The 16,351-nt window shown below is 50.9% G+C and overlaps 7 protein-coding genes across 7 annotated transcripts; 2 read left to right on the forward strand and 5 right to left on the reverse strand.

The window, feature by feature from the left end:
* Nucleotides 1-597: 597 nt before the first annotated feature.
* Nucleotides 598-2,054, reverse strand: M438DRAFT_406208 (mitochondrial succinate dehydrogenase subunit B). Its single transcript, XM_029909827.1, has 3 exons — nt 1,301-2,054; nt 1,094-1,245; nt 598-1,038 (listed from the first exon to the last, which is right to left on the reverse strand). Exons 1-3 carry the CDS (start codon nt 1,716-1,718, stop codon nt 715-717), a joined length of 894 nt encoding a protein of 297 aa, XP_029760333.1. The 5' UTR covers nt 1,719-2,054; the 3' UTR covers nt 598-714.
* Nucleotides 2,055-2,158: 104 nt separating this feature from the next.
* Nucleotides 2,159-3,258, reverse strand: M438DRAFT_346212 (uncharacterized protein). Its single transcript, XM_029905618.1, has one exon. It carries the CDS (start codon nt 3,058-3,060, stop codon nt 2,575-2,577), a length of 486 nt encoding a protein of 161 aa, XP_029760334.1. The 5' UTR covers nt 3,061-3,258; the 3' UTR covers nt 2,159-2,574.
* A 315-nt stretch (nt 3,259-3,573) lies between these two features.
* Nucleotides 3,574-4,220, forward strand: M438DRAFT_346213 (riboflavin synthase subunit alpha). Its single transcript, XM_029905619.1, has one exon. The coding sequence runs from the start codon at nt 3,598-3,600 to the stop codon at nt 4,213-4,215; it is 618 nt and encodes a 205-aa protein (XP_029760335.1). The 5' UTR covers nt 3,574-3,597; the 3' UTR covers nt 4,216-4,220.
* A 929-nt stretch (nt 4,221-5,149) lies between these two features.
* M438DRAFT_406211 (uncharacterized protein) lies at nt 5,150-8,006 on the reverse strand. The gene is made up of 3 exons (XM_029909828.1): nt 6,125-8,006; nt 5,490-6,075; nt 5,150-5,428 (listed from the first exon to the last, which is right to left on the reverse strand). Exons 1-3 carry the CDS (start codon nt 7,832-7,834, stop codon nt 5,307-5,309), a joined length of 2,418 nt encoding a protein of 805 aa, XP_029760336.1. The 5' UTR covers nt 7,835-8,006; the 3' UTR covers nt 5,150-5,306.
* Nucleotides 8,007-10,784: 2,778 nt separating this feature from the next.
* Nucleotides 10,785-11,256, reverse strand: M438DRAFT_335858 (ribosomal protein S13; the record flags this gene model as incomplete). The annotated part of the gene is made up of 3 exons (XM_029903842.1): nt 10,785-10,829; nt 10,882-11,190; nt 11,251-11,256. The coding sequence occupies 3 exons, from the start codon at nt 11,254-11,256 to the stop codon at nt 10,785-10,787; spliced, it is 360 nt and encodes a 119-aa protein (XP_029760337.1).
* A 178-nt stretch (nt 11,257-11,434) lies between these two features.
* M438DRAFT_346218 (peptidyl-prolyl cis-trans isomerase B) lies at nt 11,435-12,435 on the forward strand. Its single transcript, XM_029905620.1, has 4 exons — nt 11,435-11,606; nt 11,663-11,740; nt 11,794-11,995; nt 12,048-12,435. The coding sequence occupies exons 1-4, from the start codon at nt 11,496-11,498 to the stop codon at nt 12,281-12,283; spliced, it is 627 nt and encodes a 208-aa protein (XP_029760338.1). The 5' UTR covers nt 11,435-11,495; the 3' UTR covers nt 12,284-12,435.
* A 2,904-nt stretch (nt 12,436-15,339) lies between these two features.
* Nucleotides 15,340-16,300, reverse strand: M438DRAFT_29347 (uncharacterized protein). The gene has a single exon (XM_029901819.1). It carries the CDS (start codon nt 16,172-16,174, stop codon nt 15,479-15,481), a length of 696 nt encoding a protein of 231 aa, XP_029760339.1. The 5' UTR covers nt 16,175-16,300; the 3' UTR covers nt 15,340-15,478.
* Nucleotides 16,301-16,351: the final 51 nt, after the last annotated feature.

The raw sequence follows: 16,351 nt of genomic DNA on the forward strand, positions 1-16,351 counted from the left end.
TTCCCAAAAGCTATCGTTATTATCGTCGTCTCGAGTCCGTAGAGTTATGACCTCGTAGGAAATATTCCACGAAAACAAGTGCATGGAAACTCGAGAGCAAGGTGGGTAGCTCGGTTGGAAAGAGGTCAGATGCAGATGGAGATACTCAAGTGTCGAAAGCAAATGATTGTTGACATCCGACTCTGTCAAATAGGGTATATACACTTTCCTTTACAACAACCCAGCCACGTTTCGACAGTATGAAGAGAAAGGGACGAGCGCAAGAGAGGGAGGCCAAAAGGAAAGAGCGGTTTGGATCATTTGCTTCTAGTCTTCACAATGTGTTATCACAGCACTGTTACCGATGCTGCTTCATTCTCGTGTGATTTCTCGACAATTCTTTATATGTTTACCACTTCATTCTTGGCTTGCGAGCCGATCGGACTACGCACATGACAAAGTGTTGTACCAGGGATAAGGGGTAATGGTAATTTATTTCATTCTTCGTGTAGCTGATACGTTGTACAGAATAAAGAACAGCAGAACATTTGGGGGGTATGCCTAATAGCAATGATTCAGGATCGTACTACCTCCACGACCGAGGAGTATGGACAAAAAGAAAGGTTGAGAAAAAGAACTAAACAAGAAACAGATGTGGGTACCCTCGCTCCAAAATGTACACCGTGTAGAGAGAAAAAGGACGATTGATCAAATTTTGGTAAAGAGAAGCATAGCTTAGGTGAAAGCCATGGACTTCTTGAGCTCGGCGATGGCGAGGGCAGGGTTGAGACCCTTGGGACATGTCCTGGAGCAGTTCAGAATGGTGTGGCAACGGTACAGCGACATGGAGTTGTTGAGAGCGTCCTGGCGAGTGGCGGTTCTCTCGTCACGAGAGTCGGCGATCCAGCGGTAGGACTGGAGGAGGATGGCGGGGCCGAGGTACTCCTCGGAGTTCCACCAGTATGAAGGGCAGGAAGTGCTGCAGCAGGCGCACAGAATGCACTCGTACAGACCATCGAGCTTGCGGCGCTCGGCAGGGGACTGGCGGTACTCGCGGCCCTAGAGGTTGTGTCAGTATGTTTGTTGTGGGAAGTGGGTAAGGCAATAGACTTACGTCCTCAGGAGCGGTCTCACGCTGCAAGAAGGGCTTGATGGACTTGTACTGCTTGTAGAATTGGGTGAGGTCAGGAACGAGGTCCTTGACGACGTAGGTGTGAGGAAGGGGGTAGATGCGGCTCTCAGCCTTGGTGTCGGTGGGGATACGGCCTGAATGATGGTCAGTAATTGGCCAATGTCACGCCAAAGGTAAAGGTGAACGTACACAAGCAGGCAAGAGTATTGACACCGTCAATGTTCATGGCGCAGGAACCGCAGATACCCTCTCTGCAACTGCGGCGGAAAGTGAGGGTAGGGTCGAGCTCGTTCTTGATTCTGATCAGGGCGTCGAGCATCATGGGGCCGGTCTTGTTAAGGTCGAGGGTGTAGCTCTGCATGCGAGGCTTGTCGCTGGGAGCATCGGGGTTCCATCTGTAGATGTGGAAAGTCTTGACCTTGCTGTCGGCGTCCTTTGCGGGCTCGTTGACGGTCGAAGTCTGGTTGGGCGAGAGAACGGGTCTCGAGGCGCTGATGGCCTCAGTACCGCCCTGGATGGGTCCCTTGCTCGACTCGACGGTGGTGGCCATGGAGCGGCGGAACATCATGCGGGGCGCAATGCGCGAGGTAGCCATTCTGAACGACATGGTTGTGGTGGGTTGTGTGTGTGGAGTGGAGATTAGGAGATGTAGGAGATCTGAGCACAACGAGGGGAAACAAAAGAGTCGACGACGACGATGCACAGGTTTGCCCCAGGACGGCCTGCCTTCGACTTGTTCCACAGATCTGGCCAATCAGCGCGAGCCTGATGATTCTCTCGCCCAAAGTCTCCCGGCTTGCCGCTGCTTGTGCCGAGGGTCAAGGGCCGCACCTTCCCGGTCGCCACCGATCTCTGACGAGATGCATTTCGTCTGTTCATCTCGCCCACCTCCCGACCACCTCTCCACGAAGCTTGTTGTCAAATGAGATTGGCTTCAAACATGTCGTTGTCGATTTCGCCTTCTCTTGCCAAATCCTGTGCCTCGCCGACCTTGACCGACCATGGTCAGCAATCTTCTAGTCACGTGCTGAAGTGATGCTTCAATTCTTTGTGATGCAAATCTCGAATATCTCGACTCAAAGGAACCTTCTGTTGCTGGTGTACGTCTATCGTAAACTCTGCTATTGGAGTAATATCTTCAAGCATGGAATCGTAAAATATCACTCTAAGCAGCTCTCAATTGCTGCGTCCTTCATCCTCGATTCACCGTCCCAGAAGCAAAATCATTCCGCAGCGCCATCGCTTGATGGGCTGTCGTCTTTGCAACTCTTCAAGAGTAACGTTCATGGGTACCCGTCTCGTGAAGACCATTTCCAATTGATTGTTGAGGGCTCCTTGGCTGTCGACCGTGAATTGGCCAGCAATTCACGTCGGCATGGGATGTGATGCCATAAGAGCTTCCATGACCATCGATCAAGTAGTCATTGTGAAGCCTTTGGTCGAATGTTGCGAAGCATTTAAGCTCACATGAAGACTCGCGCGACTTTCATCAGAGAGCCCACTGTATCCATAGCACTTCCGCCTCCAAACATGGATCCGAAACCACTTTCCTCGTAATCACCATAACCACTTGAGCCATAATAACCACCCCCTCGTGTCGAGTGAACACCGTCAAAGGCTACAGGCATCCTGACTCCGAACTGCTTCAGCAGACTGTGTAATGCACCACCCGCACTCATCAACGGCACGACCACGGCCATGAAAGCTTTCAAAGGATGCCTTCGCGCATAGTCCCAGAGATCTTGTATCAAGCGTTTCAATTTGTGGATGAGACTTTGGACGTATCCATCGCGCGGGCGGCGTTTGTAGTAGCTTGATGAACCACCGTTGCGGGAGAAGAATGATGCAGATGAGGAAGGTGCGCGTGGAAAGACCGGTCGTGTGGATTTGTGGTGCGTACTGCTGCGCGGGGAGGAACGGTGCGAGGAGGGGCCGCCGAAGAAGCTCATGGCGGGTTGTAGGATGCTGCTGTAGTGTGTGATTCGTCGTCAAGTTTATTATGCGTGTGATTCAAGTATCTGGTGCGTGACTGGGCAAGGCTAGAGGAGTGAGCATTGGAGCAAAAATCACGGCATTGGGCGCTGACCGCCCTTGGGATTGGGAGCTGCAGCAGCTTGCAGATGCGATGAGATGGCTGGGCCTGCTGGCCGCTCAATTGATTGATGGACCCTGGCTGCCTTCACTCGGGGCATCTTTTGGCGAGTGGTGGAAGCTTTCCCGCTGATGACATATTCATGTTAAGGAAAGATCAAGAGAAACAGTCACACCCTACCCTCCATTTTCTACTGCTCTTAGACAAACACCACCTTCCTAATCACAGTAACCACACTCAATCAATTCACCATGTTCACCGGAATCGTCGAAACACTAGGCAGTACGCGAATCACCTTTGCGACAGCCATTACCACAACCATCAAGCTAATCAACGACTCATAGCCGTCTCGGAGCTCGTGCAGCAAGATGCCACCTCAGGCGGCGGCACCACAATGACCATCTCGGACTGCTCCTCCATCCTCGGCGACTGCAACAATGGCGACTCCATCTCGGTCAACGGCACCTGCCTCACCGTCACTGAATTCACCTCCTCATCCTTCAAGATCGGCGCTGCACCAGAGACACTCCGCCGCACAAACCTAGGCGCACTCAAGCAAGGCAGCAAAGTCAACCTCGAGCGTGCTGTCAGCGCACATACGAGAATGGGAGGTCACTTTGTGCAGGGACATGTCGACACCATCGCCGAGATTGTATCCGTGACTCCCGACAACGAGGCCAAGGTCTTCCGTCTGTCACCGAGGGACAAGAGTGTGCTGCGCTACATCGTCGAGAAGGGCTACGTGACGTTGGATGGTGCCAGTCTCACCATTACGGCTGTGGATGACGAAGAAGGATGGTTCGAGATCATGATGATCAACTACACGCAAGAGAAGGTCGTCATGGGAAACAAGCAGAAGGGCGAGACTGTCAACATCGAGGTTGATTGCGTGGGCAAGTATGTCGAGAAGAGTGTGATCGGTTACTTTGAAGGCAAGGCTGGTGGAGAGCCTGCCATCTTGGAGAAGATTGTCTCTAGAATCGTCCAGGAGCAATTGAGCAAGCAGTCTTAGATCAATATGACCTTGATGTGCCATGTGACTGTACAAGTGCGTGCGAAGAACGGAATAACGTAGACTGGTGAGAGTGCTTCCGGCTACAACCAGACCCACACCAGCACAACATGAGAAGGGAAGCGATGCGACTCGGCAAAGAGATTTCAGGAAAGCAATGAATTAATTGATATATGCAAGAGATGTTTGTCTATCATAGTCCTCGGACACCACTATTCTGGTGCATGAGGGTGGAGAAGACAGGGCGCTGCTTATTTCGCCGTATGGAGTTTTTCTCCCACTAATTGAATAAGTAAGCAGGCAAGGCATTGAAAAGCCTCCCCGCAGGCATTTCGTGGTGTTATGTTGTAGATATGTTGTGATCCTGATGACGACCATCGATCGTCCTCCATTACTTCCAAGCTCTTTTCCTGCGTGCGCATCTCTGGTAGGTGCGCGTGCGTCTTGAGGTTCTCTTGCAGCTCAACTGTAAAGCGCAAGATGAACCAAGAGCGCAGGCGGCCAAGAGAGACAGCAGTGTCGTGGTTGCGGAGTTGAGCGCAACTAACAAAAGTCGAGTCGGATGTTGATGTTTAGAAAAGAAAACAAGCAAGCTCTGCGCGAACAAAACTGTCTAGGATTTTCCTTCTCGGCAAAAGCCATCACATATGGCCGCTGCCAAGACCTTCTCGACCACAACTTCTGTCGTCTTGGCCGCATGGGCTTTCCAAAAATGCCATGCGCGACTCGAAACTCAGTCTTCTTTCTCTATACACACACACATACATAACGATTACGAGCGGATAATCAAACTTTGTCGCCGCTATTACCCACGGGACAAGGATCATATCACCGCACAAGAGAAAAGAAGAAGGGTGGTTCTCAAATGACTTTCTCATCGTTTCTTAGATGATCTCTTGAGTCTGACTTGCGCTTCCTCACATGCCATTTTTGAGATGTATTGTTGATAACGCGTTATTATGTTTTTAAGATATCAAAATCATTTCTGTCACACGCCGCCGTCGTTGTTCTTTCCTTTTGTCGTTCAATCCTTCGTAAAATGTGTCGTTGGCCAATTCGTCAAGTCATCCCTTCAAGTTCTCCCCCTCGGTTCAAGGCGAGGATTGAGTCAGTCCCATCAGCTCGACCAAAAACCTGGCAACCAATCTCGAAACATGGTTGTTCTCCTGCATACCAGAGATCGTCAACTGTTGACGATGCAACAAGTATCCGCCTTCGACTCGGAAAGTTAGCAGAGTGTTCGGTGCGGGTCAGACTCAAATCCACAAACTCACCATTTCTGTCGACAATATCATAAATCTTTTCTGCAAACTCCGCCTCGGCTGCGTTCGAGGTCTTGTTCTTCAATTCTTCATATCTGGTCTTTTGTCTGTGCTTGCCACGGTATTTGCAGTGGTAGAGCTTGCACAGGAACTCGAACCCATCGTCCATTTCGTTGCAATGGCTTCGGGCTTCCCACTCGGCATCGATTGACGAGGACTCCCGTCTGGCGACTTTTGCGTCTGCCTTGATCCACAGCAAATGTTGACATTGCTCGAGCACGAGAGCAATACCGAGCATCAACACGAAAGACGACATCCACAGCTTGTTCTTGTCTCCTGCTTTGCGCAGAATCTGGTGTAAACGATTCAGACTCTTGTTGTACTGCTGTGTCTGCATCTCGGAGAAGAAGTACTTGAGCTGTCGATTGGCCAGCATAGGAGAGGTCCACGTGCCGTAGACTTGTGGATTATTGTGACTCTGCATCATACTGATAGCTGTATCTTGGTAGGTCGCAACAATGGTGATGGGATGGTCCATGATGCAGGTGAGAACCAGCAGTCTGATGACCTGACGTACGTCACCTTTGAGAGTCTTGTCCTAGATTTGTGTCAGTCATGAAATATAGAAGGCATACACAATGACTTACGTCTTCTTCATCCGGCAGACTGATGTACAGACTACACAGTGCTCTCAGCAGCTCACTTTGGAACATGGCGCAAGAGTCTTCCTCCCCATAATATGCTTGGTTCTGGAAGTCTTCAAGATATTGTTCGACAATATTGTCCACGTAATCGTCAAGCCTCTGAGTTTGACTGAAGTTGACCTGTTTGAGGGCGAGCGGTGGTGATCTTTTCTCAATGCGCTGCCAGGTTCCAGAGATACCGACCTTGTATCGCTTCTGTAACAACAGATCTTGAGAAGACGGCTCAAATTCGTGCAGATCCCAGGCGAAATGTCCCAGACCGAGAGATGTCAGGTAAACCTGGATAGGGGCCTCTGTCTTCCACGAGCGCAAGCTCTTCTTCGCAAAAGATATGATCTCCTCACGACGATGCTGTCTATTCATCGTAGCAGGGAGGAACTGATGCACCAGATCCGACAAATGCATACGTGAGCAAGGTAGCATGTGTAAGGATCCTCTGATACTACGATCTTGACATCTGGTACACGGGCTTCCTGGGTCACATTGATCCCTCTGAAACGCGCATATCCAACATGCGCCGAGCTTTCGCATCTGATTGGCATGTGCTCGAGTATTGCCATCAAGGCCTCCCGAGCGTCCTCCTTTGTTCATGGCTCTCGGGCTGGAACCTCGAGATGACGAGGGCCTTGAGACCATTCCACGCCGAGTCGTTTCTGGTGAACGAGAGTTGCCCTGGTCCCTTGACGCACGCACGTCATTTCGTATTGGTAGACCAGATGTCTCGAGGGCTTGTGTGCTCTCTGTGGAGAAGGTGAAAGTGTCTTCTGCTAAAATCCTTGCTTGCGGCTGAATGTTGTTGCTATTGTTGACAATCGAGGGTTCGGTGTGATGACTTGCAGCGCTGACAGGTGGGCCTGACAGTTCAAAGTCGTTGTCTTCTGGTAGACTGGTGTTGGGATGATAGCCAGCATCGCTCATGATAATCTCCGGTGAGGACAACTGTGGATATCTGGTCATCATATCGTCGGATGGCAGGCTCTCCAAAGACATAGACCCATATCCATGGGTAACCCTTCGAGGTACACCCGTGGTGGAACCATTCTGAGAGGCAGGAATCATGGTGGACCTGGGTATTAGTCTTGACTGGTCGATGGAGGCTCGAGTGCCAGAGTGATAGAAAGTGCCTGTGTTGCTAGAGTTGACAGCGGCAGGGTCCATCCATGAGAAGTTGGTATTGTAGGCAGTCCCGTACTGTAAAGCTCTGGCAGGATAGGTTTCCCAGGTATAAGCTGGCACCTGACAGTGGGGGTACTGAGTAGATGATGGCACGCCCAGATAAGGGTTGTGGAAGGATTGATCGATCGTGTCGAGGGCATCATACACGTTGGTTCCTGACCTCATCAGATCGTTTGGAGTGGATCCTTCCATCCCGGCAAGCATCTCTGTCATCAGTGCTCCTTGAGCGAAGGCTTGATGTTCGTGTTCCACGTCTGGGCTAGCAACCTCTTCCTGGCCGCCCGAAGACGAAGGTGGAGTGGCAGGCCCTGTTGGCGAGGTGCCACGGCTGCTAAACTCAACATCTAATTGCATATTTGAGTCTGTTGAATATAGCTCATCAACAAGAGCTTGGAAAGATGCCCGGTCAGAAAGCAAGTCAGGCCCATAATCAAAGAGATCTTCCATTTTGTTAGGTCCGTAAGCAAAGGATTCCATCGTGTTCACGGTCCGCCTGAGCTGGGCCCCTCCGGATGGGAAAGACAACACAGGCGCACAGGGCTGTGTCAGGTTGGGGTGGTTGGAGTAGGATTTCGTACACTAAGGAGCGTTCCGTACCGCACGACAGCATGGACTTAGACTGTTTTCACCAGCCCTTACATTGTCATCGTGGCTGTGGGAATGAGACGAGTCTACAAGGCTGAGGTCGTCCAGCTTGGAAGACTGGTGCACAGAGTCATGTGATGACGCCCCGCATCAACCGGTATGCAGATACTATGTACAATATATAGCAATCTCGGTTGCGGACCAATGACATGCGAATGAAGCCCATCAATAGATATTGCAATCCGAATTGAAGACATGTCGAGATGGAACCAACCTGGAGAGTGATAACAGCATTGCTCGACCACAGTTGGAATCTTGAAGCACATGAAGCAAACTTGCAAGATCGGTGAACCTCATGCAAGTCAGAAGTCGCACAGCGTAAGCGGCTGTGGCCGGTCGGTATCACAATCGAGGGTTCAGATTGCAAACCGGTGAATCAAGGCAAGCGGACTCGGTCAATGGTCAATCCCCGATGACTCACGACGAGGAGCTAAGTTAGAAGACATTGAGCTGCCTCAATTCTTGTAGGAATTGAGTTACTTTTGCGCTGCCAGGGGTGTTTCGTCAAGTTTGAGGTTGCATATCGGCGGATGTTTGCTTTAGGTGCCTGTCTGGCGAGGTACAATGCCAATGATTTTAACCCCGAGATAGCGAGGCTATCTTATTAGCGATGTGACGGAGCATGAGAGCCTAGTCAGGCATGCGATCGCAGTTCTATACAAATGCAGAGAATGGTTAAACAGCACGGACCCGGATACCGGATGTGCATGATACTCGGAAGTCGGGATGATTGGCGCCTGGAGATCCTTGGGGATCACTGAAAAGAAGTAGCTTCTTTCACAACAGAAGAAACATGAGTTTGAGGAAGGGCCTCTCCTTTAGAAGTGCAGGTCAGCATGATGAAGCACCTCTTCATCTTTCTTGTCTGTGCATCTGGATGTTATGCGGAAGGATTTATGTGGAGGGCGCAGCTCGATCGTACAGACCATGTTGCTGGCCTATTTTGGGGTCGATAACAAGGTGTCGATCGTCACGAGGCCGGAGAGCTGACCAGAGGCTTGATTTTACCTGGGGACATTTGCCAGGCTCGCGGGAGTCGGCACTCCCATAGAGTAGCATGAGCGAAATACGACATCTGGCGTTGCGGTGTTTGCGGTCGGATACGCAGATAGACAAAGTGGGTTGGAAGATGAGAATAGCTGATTAGATTTGATGGACGAGGATTGTCTGAATGTCAGCCTCCAAGGCTTCGAGTTGGCCGCACCTGCCCGCGTCGGCCATGTCGGCGTCGGGATGACAGAAACTCTATCAACTATTGTCCAGGGTGCCCAGACGGAAGGATCAATACATGTTCGTTGAACGGGATAGAATCGAGCTTACATGAGCAAAGGTAAACATCGTGCTCATAGTCAACCGCGACTTCCAGGCATCTAGGCAGTGCTTTGAGAGGTCGCGGAACATTTCGGTTTCATGACAAAGATCCCCTTTGGACATTTCGAGTCACCGGGCGCGGCGAAGCAATCTCATGCTTGGATGCTACTGCAACCGTAGGCCATGTGCTCTTCTCAGAACATGGAAGCCTAAGTTGCTTACAATGGTTTTACGAGCACCCGCGTGTTGGTATCGACGTCATGGCTCAGTCTTGGTAAGGCAGACATCCACTCCGCCTCTATTTTCAGAGCATCTCAGATTAACTAATCGATAACCGATCAATCAAGATCCGTATAGTCATTGATGCCTTTTGTAACTGCCACGCTCTTACTCACAGCAGGGTTGGTTGCGAACGTGGAATGCTTCGCTTCGAAATCAAACAACTCCACCTCCTTCCCAAAACAGAAGTGGTTCGTGGCCTTTGCCAGGCAGACATGGCCGTGATCACGTCTCTAAGGCCTCTCGGGAGGCTATGGCCCGCTCTGGAGTCGGGCATTGGCATTTCTCGAAACCAACACCGCAATGTCCTAACTATAAGTCTTGTTGGTATTGACGAATAGCGTTCGTCATCTGTATGTTCATGGCCTGGCGGCCCTGACCTAGCGGCCTTTCTCACAGTTTCAGAGGGTCTGTTGCCTGATGACCGAAGCCAGAGCACGGTCTTTACTTCGCCATGTACGTCGCTACCCTGACAGTCTTGAATGGTATAAGAAGTATGAGTGCGGCACGAACAACTGAAACATCAACTCAAACCATTGACTCGACAGAATCATCATGCCTTACGACCTCAACTGCTCATCCATGGACCTTGTCCTCTCCCACACATCATCCACCACATACCCTACTGGTGTATTAGCCAATGGAGACACCGGCAAAGACCCGGGCTACATTGTCTTGAACAACGGCGATACTGGCAAAGACCCAGGTGCCAGGGAGACTGGAAGCGAACAATCCAATGTCTTCCTCTTCGCCTGCTGCGGTGACCGTACAACCACAATGGCCTAAATGATCAACACTCCAATGTGAGTCGAATCTGACCTCCGGCGAAACACTTCGACTGACCATATGCAGACCATACATCGGATAGCATTTCCGACCAGCCATCACTGGCTCATCTTTCTAGCATTTGCATCGGACGGTCTCTTTTCATTCGTTTGGTTTGCATACAATGGTGTTTTGTGCATGCCTGGAAACCCAGAACAGGACTTGGGTTGGGTCATATCCTCTACTCTTAGCTTGACGACAACGATGATGTTTCGGGGGGAGTTTTGGATCATGGATTGCATGGAATAGAAGGGAACTGTGTCTTCGGAGAGGATGAGAAGAAATATGAATTTTTGGTATCGCAAACCACTACGCCGCCCAATGCCGTGAAGAGAGTATTTGTACAATGAAGAAGTGAAAAGCAGGCTCAACCTCTGCGGACGACTCTGTTGAGCTTTCTGGCTGTCGCGATCTGGAAAATGTCAGTTGTGTGTTGACATGAGGTGCAAGATATCGACACTGACCTGTGTGCGAGTCTTCTGGCCACGAACGGGCAGACTCATAGCGTGACGTCTTCCTCGGTATGTTCCCATATCTCTTAGACGCTTGATGTTGTCTTGCAGCTTCCTCCTCAAGTTGTTCTCGATGGTCAAATTTTGAAGTTCAGCCGAAAGGTCGTTGACTGTGCGATGGCCCAGGCCCTGGAGCCTGGCGGTGTTGTGGATGGAGAGACGGGCCATGAGACGTTGCGAGATCTGAGGGCCGACACCGTAAAAGCTCTCGAGAGCGCTCTTGACGAGGCGCGATTCGGCAAAGTTGACACCAAAGACGAGCTGCGTGCGGGTCAGTCCTGGGAAGAGCGACAATCAAAGGCGCTTGCAATGACTACTTACAACCATGTTGAGTGTGTATGTGTTGTGAGGACAATAGGCTGGCGCAAAGTGCAAACGTCGTCGTCGACGATCAAGGTGAAGCGTGAACTTCTGAAGGTGCCAAGACGCGAGATGCAGGCGGTCGCCGGTCGGAGGTCAATGCTCGTCTTCTCCGCAATGTGCAATGCCGTGCTTGACCCTGTTTCCTCCCCCTCGATCTCTCTCTCTCGAACCAGTTGCTGCTGTAATTCGACATCCCATCAATCATGGCCAGCTTTCAGAGAGTCGTCATCTCCCTCTTGGTGATCCTCACCTTCACCTTTGTCTTCTTTGCCCAGTCTACCGAGGCTGTCAAGGGTCCCAAGATCACCCACAAGGTATGCTGCCCCAGCCTGAAGACTTGGCCTGCTGTCAATTGCTCACCCATTCCTAGGTCTACTTCGATGTGACCTCCGGTGACGAGGAGCTCGGCCGTATCGTTCTTGGTCTCTACGGCAAGACTGTCCCCAAGGTAGCTACAAGACCCTTTCTCACCTCATACTGCTTATGCTTACGTGTCATCAGACTGCCGAGAACTTCAGAGCTCTTGCTACTGGCGAGAAGGGCTTTGGCTACGAGGGCTCTACTTTCCACCGTGTCATCAAGGACTTCATGATCCAGGGCGGTGACTTCACCAAGGGTGACGGCACCGGCGGCAAGTCCATCTACGGCAACAAGTTCCCCGATGAGAACTTCAAGCTGAAGCACAGCAAGAAGGGTCTTTTGAGTATGTACCGTCTCCTCGGTCTATACACAACCATGTCTAACTCGCTTTCCAGGCATGGCCAACGCTGGCAAGGACACCAACGGCTCTCAATTCTTCATCACCACCGCCATCACCTCTTGGCTCGACGGCCGTCACGTCGTTTTCGGCGAGGTCCTCGAGGGCTGGGAGATCGTCGACAAGATCCAGAACCTTCCCAAGGGTGCTGGCGACAAGCCTCAGAAGCCCATCAAGATCGCCAAGAGTGGCGAGCTCGAGGTCCCTGAAGAAGGTATTAGAGCCGAGCTCTGATTCAGCTCCGGGCGGTATGTCTGGTCCGGATCAGCTTGCTCAATCCCTTCTCTCGCCGCTCCGGGCCGCTGATGCTTGCTGTCTCTAGAAAAGCTCATTGGTTCGGCTGAGCCGGTGGCGGACCTCAAGGAAGAAGACGACGACTCGGCCAACGCCCCCGTACCCGTGCCTGCTGCCGACGCCCCTGTCAACGAGAAGGGCGATGAGCCCCTTTCGCACCACAAGGAGGAGGAATTGGCTGCTGGTTATGGCGATGCTGTTTCCGACAGTGGCATCAGCTGGGTTGCAAAGATTGGTGCTCTGGCCGTCATCCTCGGTCTCTGCGCTCTCTTCCTGAAGAGTCGTTCTTCTTCCAAGAACGCCTATGTGTGTGACAAGTCTTTGGCTTGAGCGAGTTATAGCATCCGAGAACCAGTCCCGAATTTAGATCATTCTACAATGTCTCCATGTCGTCGATTTTTGATCACAAAACAAATGAGTCAACACTCCATTTCCATCTGATTCTTCGGCGAGTAGCATCGGTTCGATGGGTCAGCGTAGAGAAAATAAAACCTCGCAGAGGTCTTAGTCTCAAATCATTCCGGCCATGATGTCACACATCGCATCGCCAAAGGTGAAGTGAAGCTCAACATTCACGCCGCGGCTTGTTCCTCTGCACCTTTTGTGTAGGTCGCCTGAAGAAGCCATTGAAGAACTTGGCTCAAAACACAACTCACTTGCCGGACGAAATATTTCTCAGCATTGTTGGGCATATCTCTAATGACTATCGTGAGCTACAATTCGGCTCTGACAAAGACAAGATCCTCTCCCTCAAACACACCTTGTTAGACCTCTGCTTGACCTCGAGAATCCTTTGTGCTGGTGCACGGAGCCGACGAAGTGTGGCAGTGGGACTAGTCTCCCCCTCTCGTAGAGGCACAATCTCTAGCTTGGGTGTTTTTGTCTCCCAAGTTCTCAATGACTGAGCACAGGCAAGGAGGCACGACACAGCGATGCAGCCTCCCCAAGTACTACACTTTGCCTTGTCAAGTTTAGCCGTAGCGAGACGCAGTGATGCACCATCGAAATGTGATTCCACGGTCTAGCAGCACGTTTCAGTGTGATGCGAATATTTCTGGACTTAGCACTACTTTCAGACATCACTGTGCATTTTTTGTTGCCGTTTGAGTAACAAATCTAGCACATAAGGCAAACTCAAAAAGATGGATTTCCCCTGATCCTTTCTAAATTCGATGGCGCAAACATGGGAATTTGCTTGAATTCAGTGTTCATGTGACGTCGGTGGCATGCCAAATCACCCGGCCAGTAAAAAACCCGAGGGTCCACCCGCTTACGAACAACTACTGGTGGCAGCGTGCTCTTGGGCACTCAAGGAAAAGCCCGGCCTTCTTCCATTACTCCTTTCGACATAGGCAGCAGCAAGTTCATCAAGTATGGCCATGTTTCCAGATGAGATCTTGCTGAACATTCTTGGACACTTGGAAGATGAATACAACCAGGACAACAACGATCCGACCATCATAAAGCACACCCTTCTGGACCTGTGTCAATCCTCAAAGTTGTTCTGCATCGCTGCTCAGCCAATTCTCCATTCCAAGTTCAGCCGGACCAACGATGAAATGGACCAGTATACCGAAGATGACCATTTACCTGCCACACGATACCGTCGTTTCAGAAGGACTACCCGAACCGAAAACTTTCTCAGGACACTCATCCATCGATCAGACCTCGCGGCAAACGTCAAGTTTATCAGACTACACGCCTTTCAGAACGGGAACAGACCGAAAAGCTTCGATTCGGAGTACCTGCCCTTGGATCCTATCATGACCATGCTTATGTCGGATGCTAGCCAACGGATCCCGCCTCCTGAACCGCCAATGATGTTCAGGGTCGTCCCAGTTGATTCGAAGACAGAGGACAAGCATAGCATCTTGAAATGGCAAGACAAGTGGAGGTCTGCACTGCGGCGTGGTGCGCCCAATGCTGAGATTGCACTGTTACTGGCACTGTTACCCAACGTGTCTCACTTGCACCTTAGCTCGTCGGATTACGACCTAGGAGAGTATGTAGACGATCTTTGCGAACAGATGCTTGGTCCACTATCAAGGAAGAGAGTCAATCATCATGGCCTTGAGCTCAAAGTCGACTCAGATTGGAGGTCACAATCCTGTACACCCATCGGCATTCTACCAAATCTCAAAGAACTTCGTGTAGCAACTCAACACAACTGGAGCAACCTCACCTTCGAAGGCATCAAATGTCTGATCACAATACCCACGCTCCGAAGACTAAGCTGCACCAACCTCGACGCAACACCGAGGCACACAGACCAAAGGTTCTTCCATCATCCGCTGGGTCACATCGAGTCACTACAGCTTGATGAATGCACATTCACAGTAGAAGCCCTCTCCGAACTCATAGAAGCTTGTACGGGCTTGAAACACTTGGATATCCAATTCTCGTGGTCCGATCCGATCAACCTTGGAGGCATCTTCTGGAGAAATCTGAATAAACGAGCTCTGACATTGGAGACGCTGCAACTTCAGAAATATGATCACTCAGGCATGACGTTGAGAGACCGCATCAATCTAACACAATTTGCAAAGCTTTCCTCGCTTGCCATCGAGCAAGGTCCGGCATTCGTCATCCCCGATTCGTTGCCAGCCTCGCTGGAGAAACTATTGATCAACAAGTGTGACGAGCAAATAGCACCTCTTGTCGATCAATTAGAACAAGCGGTCACGATCAGGAGGTTGCCAAATCTCAGAGAGTTGAGTGTCATGGTTGAATTTTCTCGTATTGATGACGAGTTGAAGCCAGACTTGCTCGACAAATTCCACAGACTCGAAGACTCTTTTCGAGACAAAAACGTTGAGTTCAGGCTGGTTCCCGAGCCCGTGTTAGATGGTACTGTTTGAGGAAAAAGCGAAGCACCATGACAGAAAACAGCGGTGTTCTGGCTTCTTCGAAGTTGAGGCAAGAGCAAGCGTGGTACCCTTACCCGAAATCTTCCTCAACTAGGCTTCTGACCCAAAAAGCAGTGGCAGAGTCGAGGCGAGATCGCACAAATCCAGGACCACAACCATGATAACAGTCGCGAACAAGAACAACAAACGCTGAGATTGCACATTCTAACCTGAAAACATCGAGCACCAATCATACATTATCATCTAAGCGTAGTCCAATCCATTGCCTTCATCGATGCACTCCCAGCCCTCTAGGCGTCTGTGCCGGCAACTCATAAGGGTCCATAGGCCAGCCTGGTGCCTCCGCCGGTGCCATGGACTTGGACGACGAAGCCATCCTTGATGGGGGATACATGACAGAAGTCTCGTAATGCTTTTGCCAGCCCTGTCCATACATCTCGATCGGGGGCGGCCGTGGGTGTGTATCTTTGATCTTGCGATGGTGTCGACGCCAGAGGAAGACCCCACCGAGGCAGATTAGCGCGGCTGCTACTCCTGCACCGACTCCTACACCAATCGACAGTGCTGGCGCTGTGCTGGAGCTGGAGTTCTCGGCTGGTGTGGATTCATTGGTATCGGCAGAGCTGATTGTGGGTGCAATGGCACTGGTTGTTGTATGAACGCTTGTCGGTTCGAGAACATCAGATGCAGTGGAGCGTGAGCTTGTTGCAGCGGAGCTGGAGGTTGCAGACGAGGTTGAGGATGATGCCGAAGGAGCAGATGCTGTGGGTGCAAGATCCGCTTTCGTTGATACGATGGTGAATGGAACAGTCGTAGTCTTGATCGTTCCGTCGGCTGGTTTGATCCAGAATTGGTAGCTGTAGAAGCCACCATGCTGTTGGTCAAAGTCGGATCCGGCTGCGTTGACTGCTCGTAGTAAGAACGGCTCACTGCACCGAAGGAACAAGCACATGAAACATCGCATCAACAACCATCAAGCGCCTGCATCAGGCGCTTAATCTATATCGGTGTCATAAATCCTTCCGTCATGCAACGAACTATCTTGATGCCGCTCTCGACCGTGTGTCGCTACGACTGCAGAATATATCGTGACTGACGACAGGTCTGTGGCTTGGAAGAAATTAATCAAAGCATCAGCAGA

Source organism: Aureobasidium pullulans (genome assembly GCF_000721785.1).
Source record: "Aureobasidium pullulans EXF-150 unplaced genomic scaffold scaffold_10, whole genome shotgun sequence".
NCBI classification, from domain to species: domain Eukaryota; kingdom Fungi; phylum Ascomycota; class Dothideomycetes; order Dothideales; family Saccotheciaceae; genus Aureobasidium; species Aureobasidium pullulans.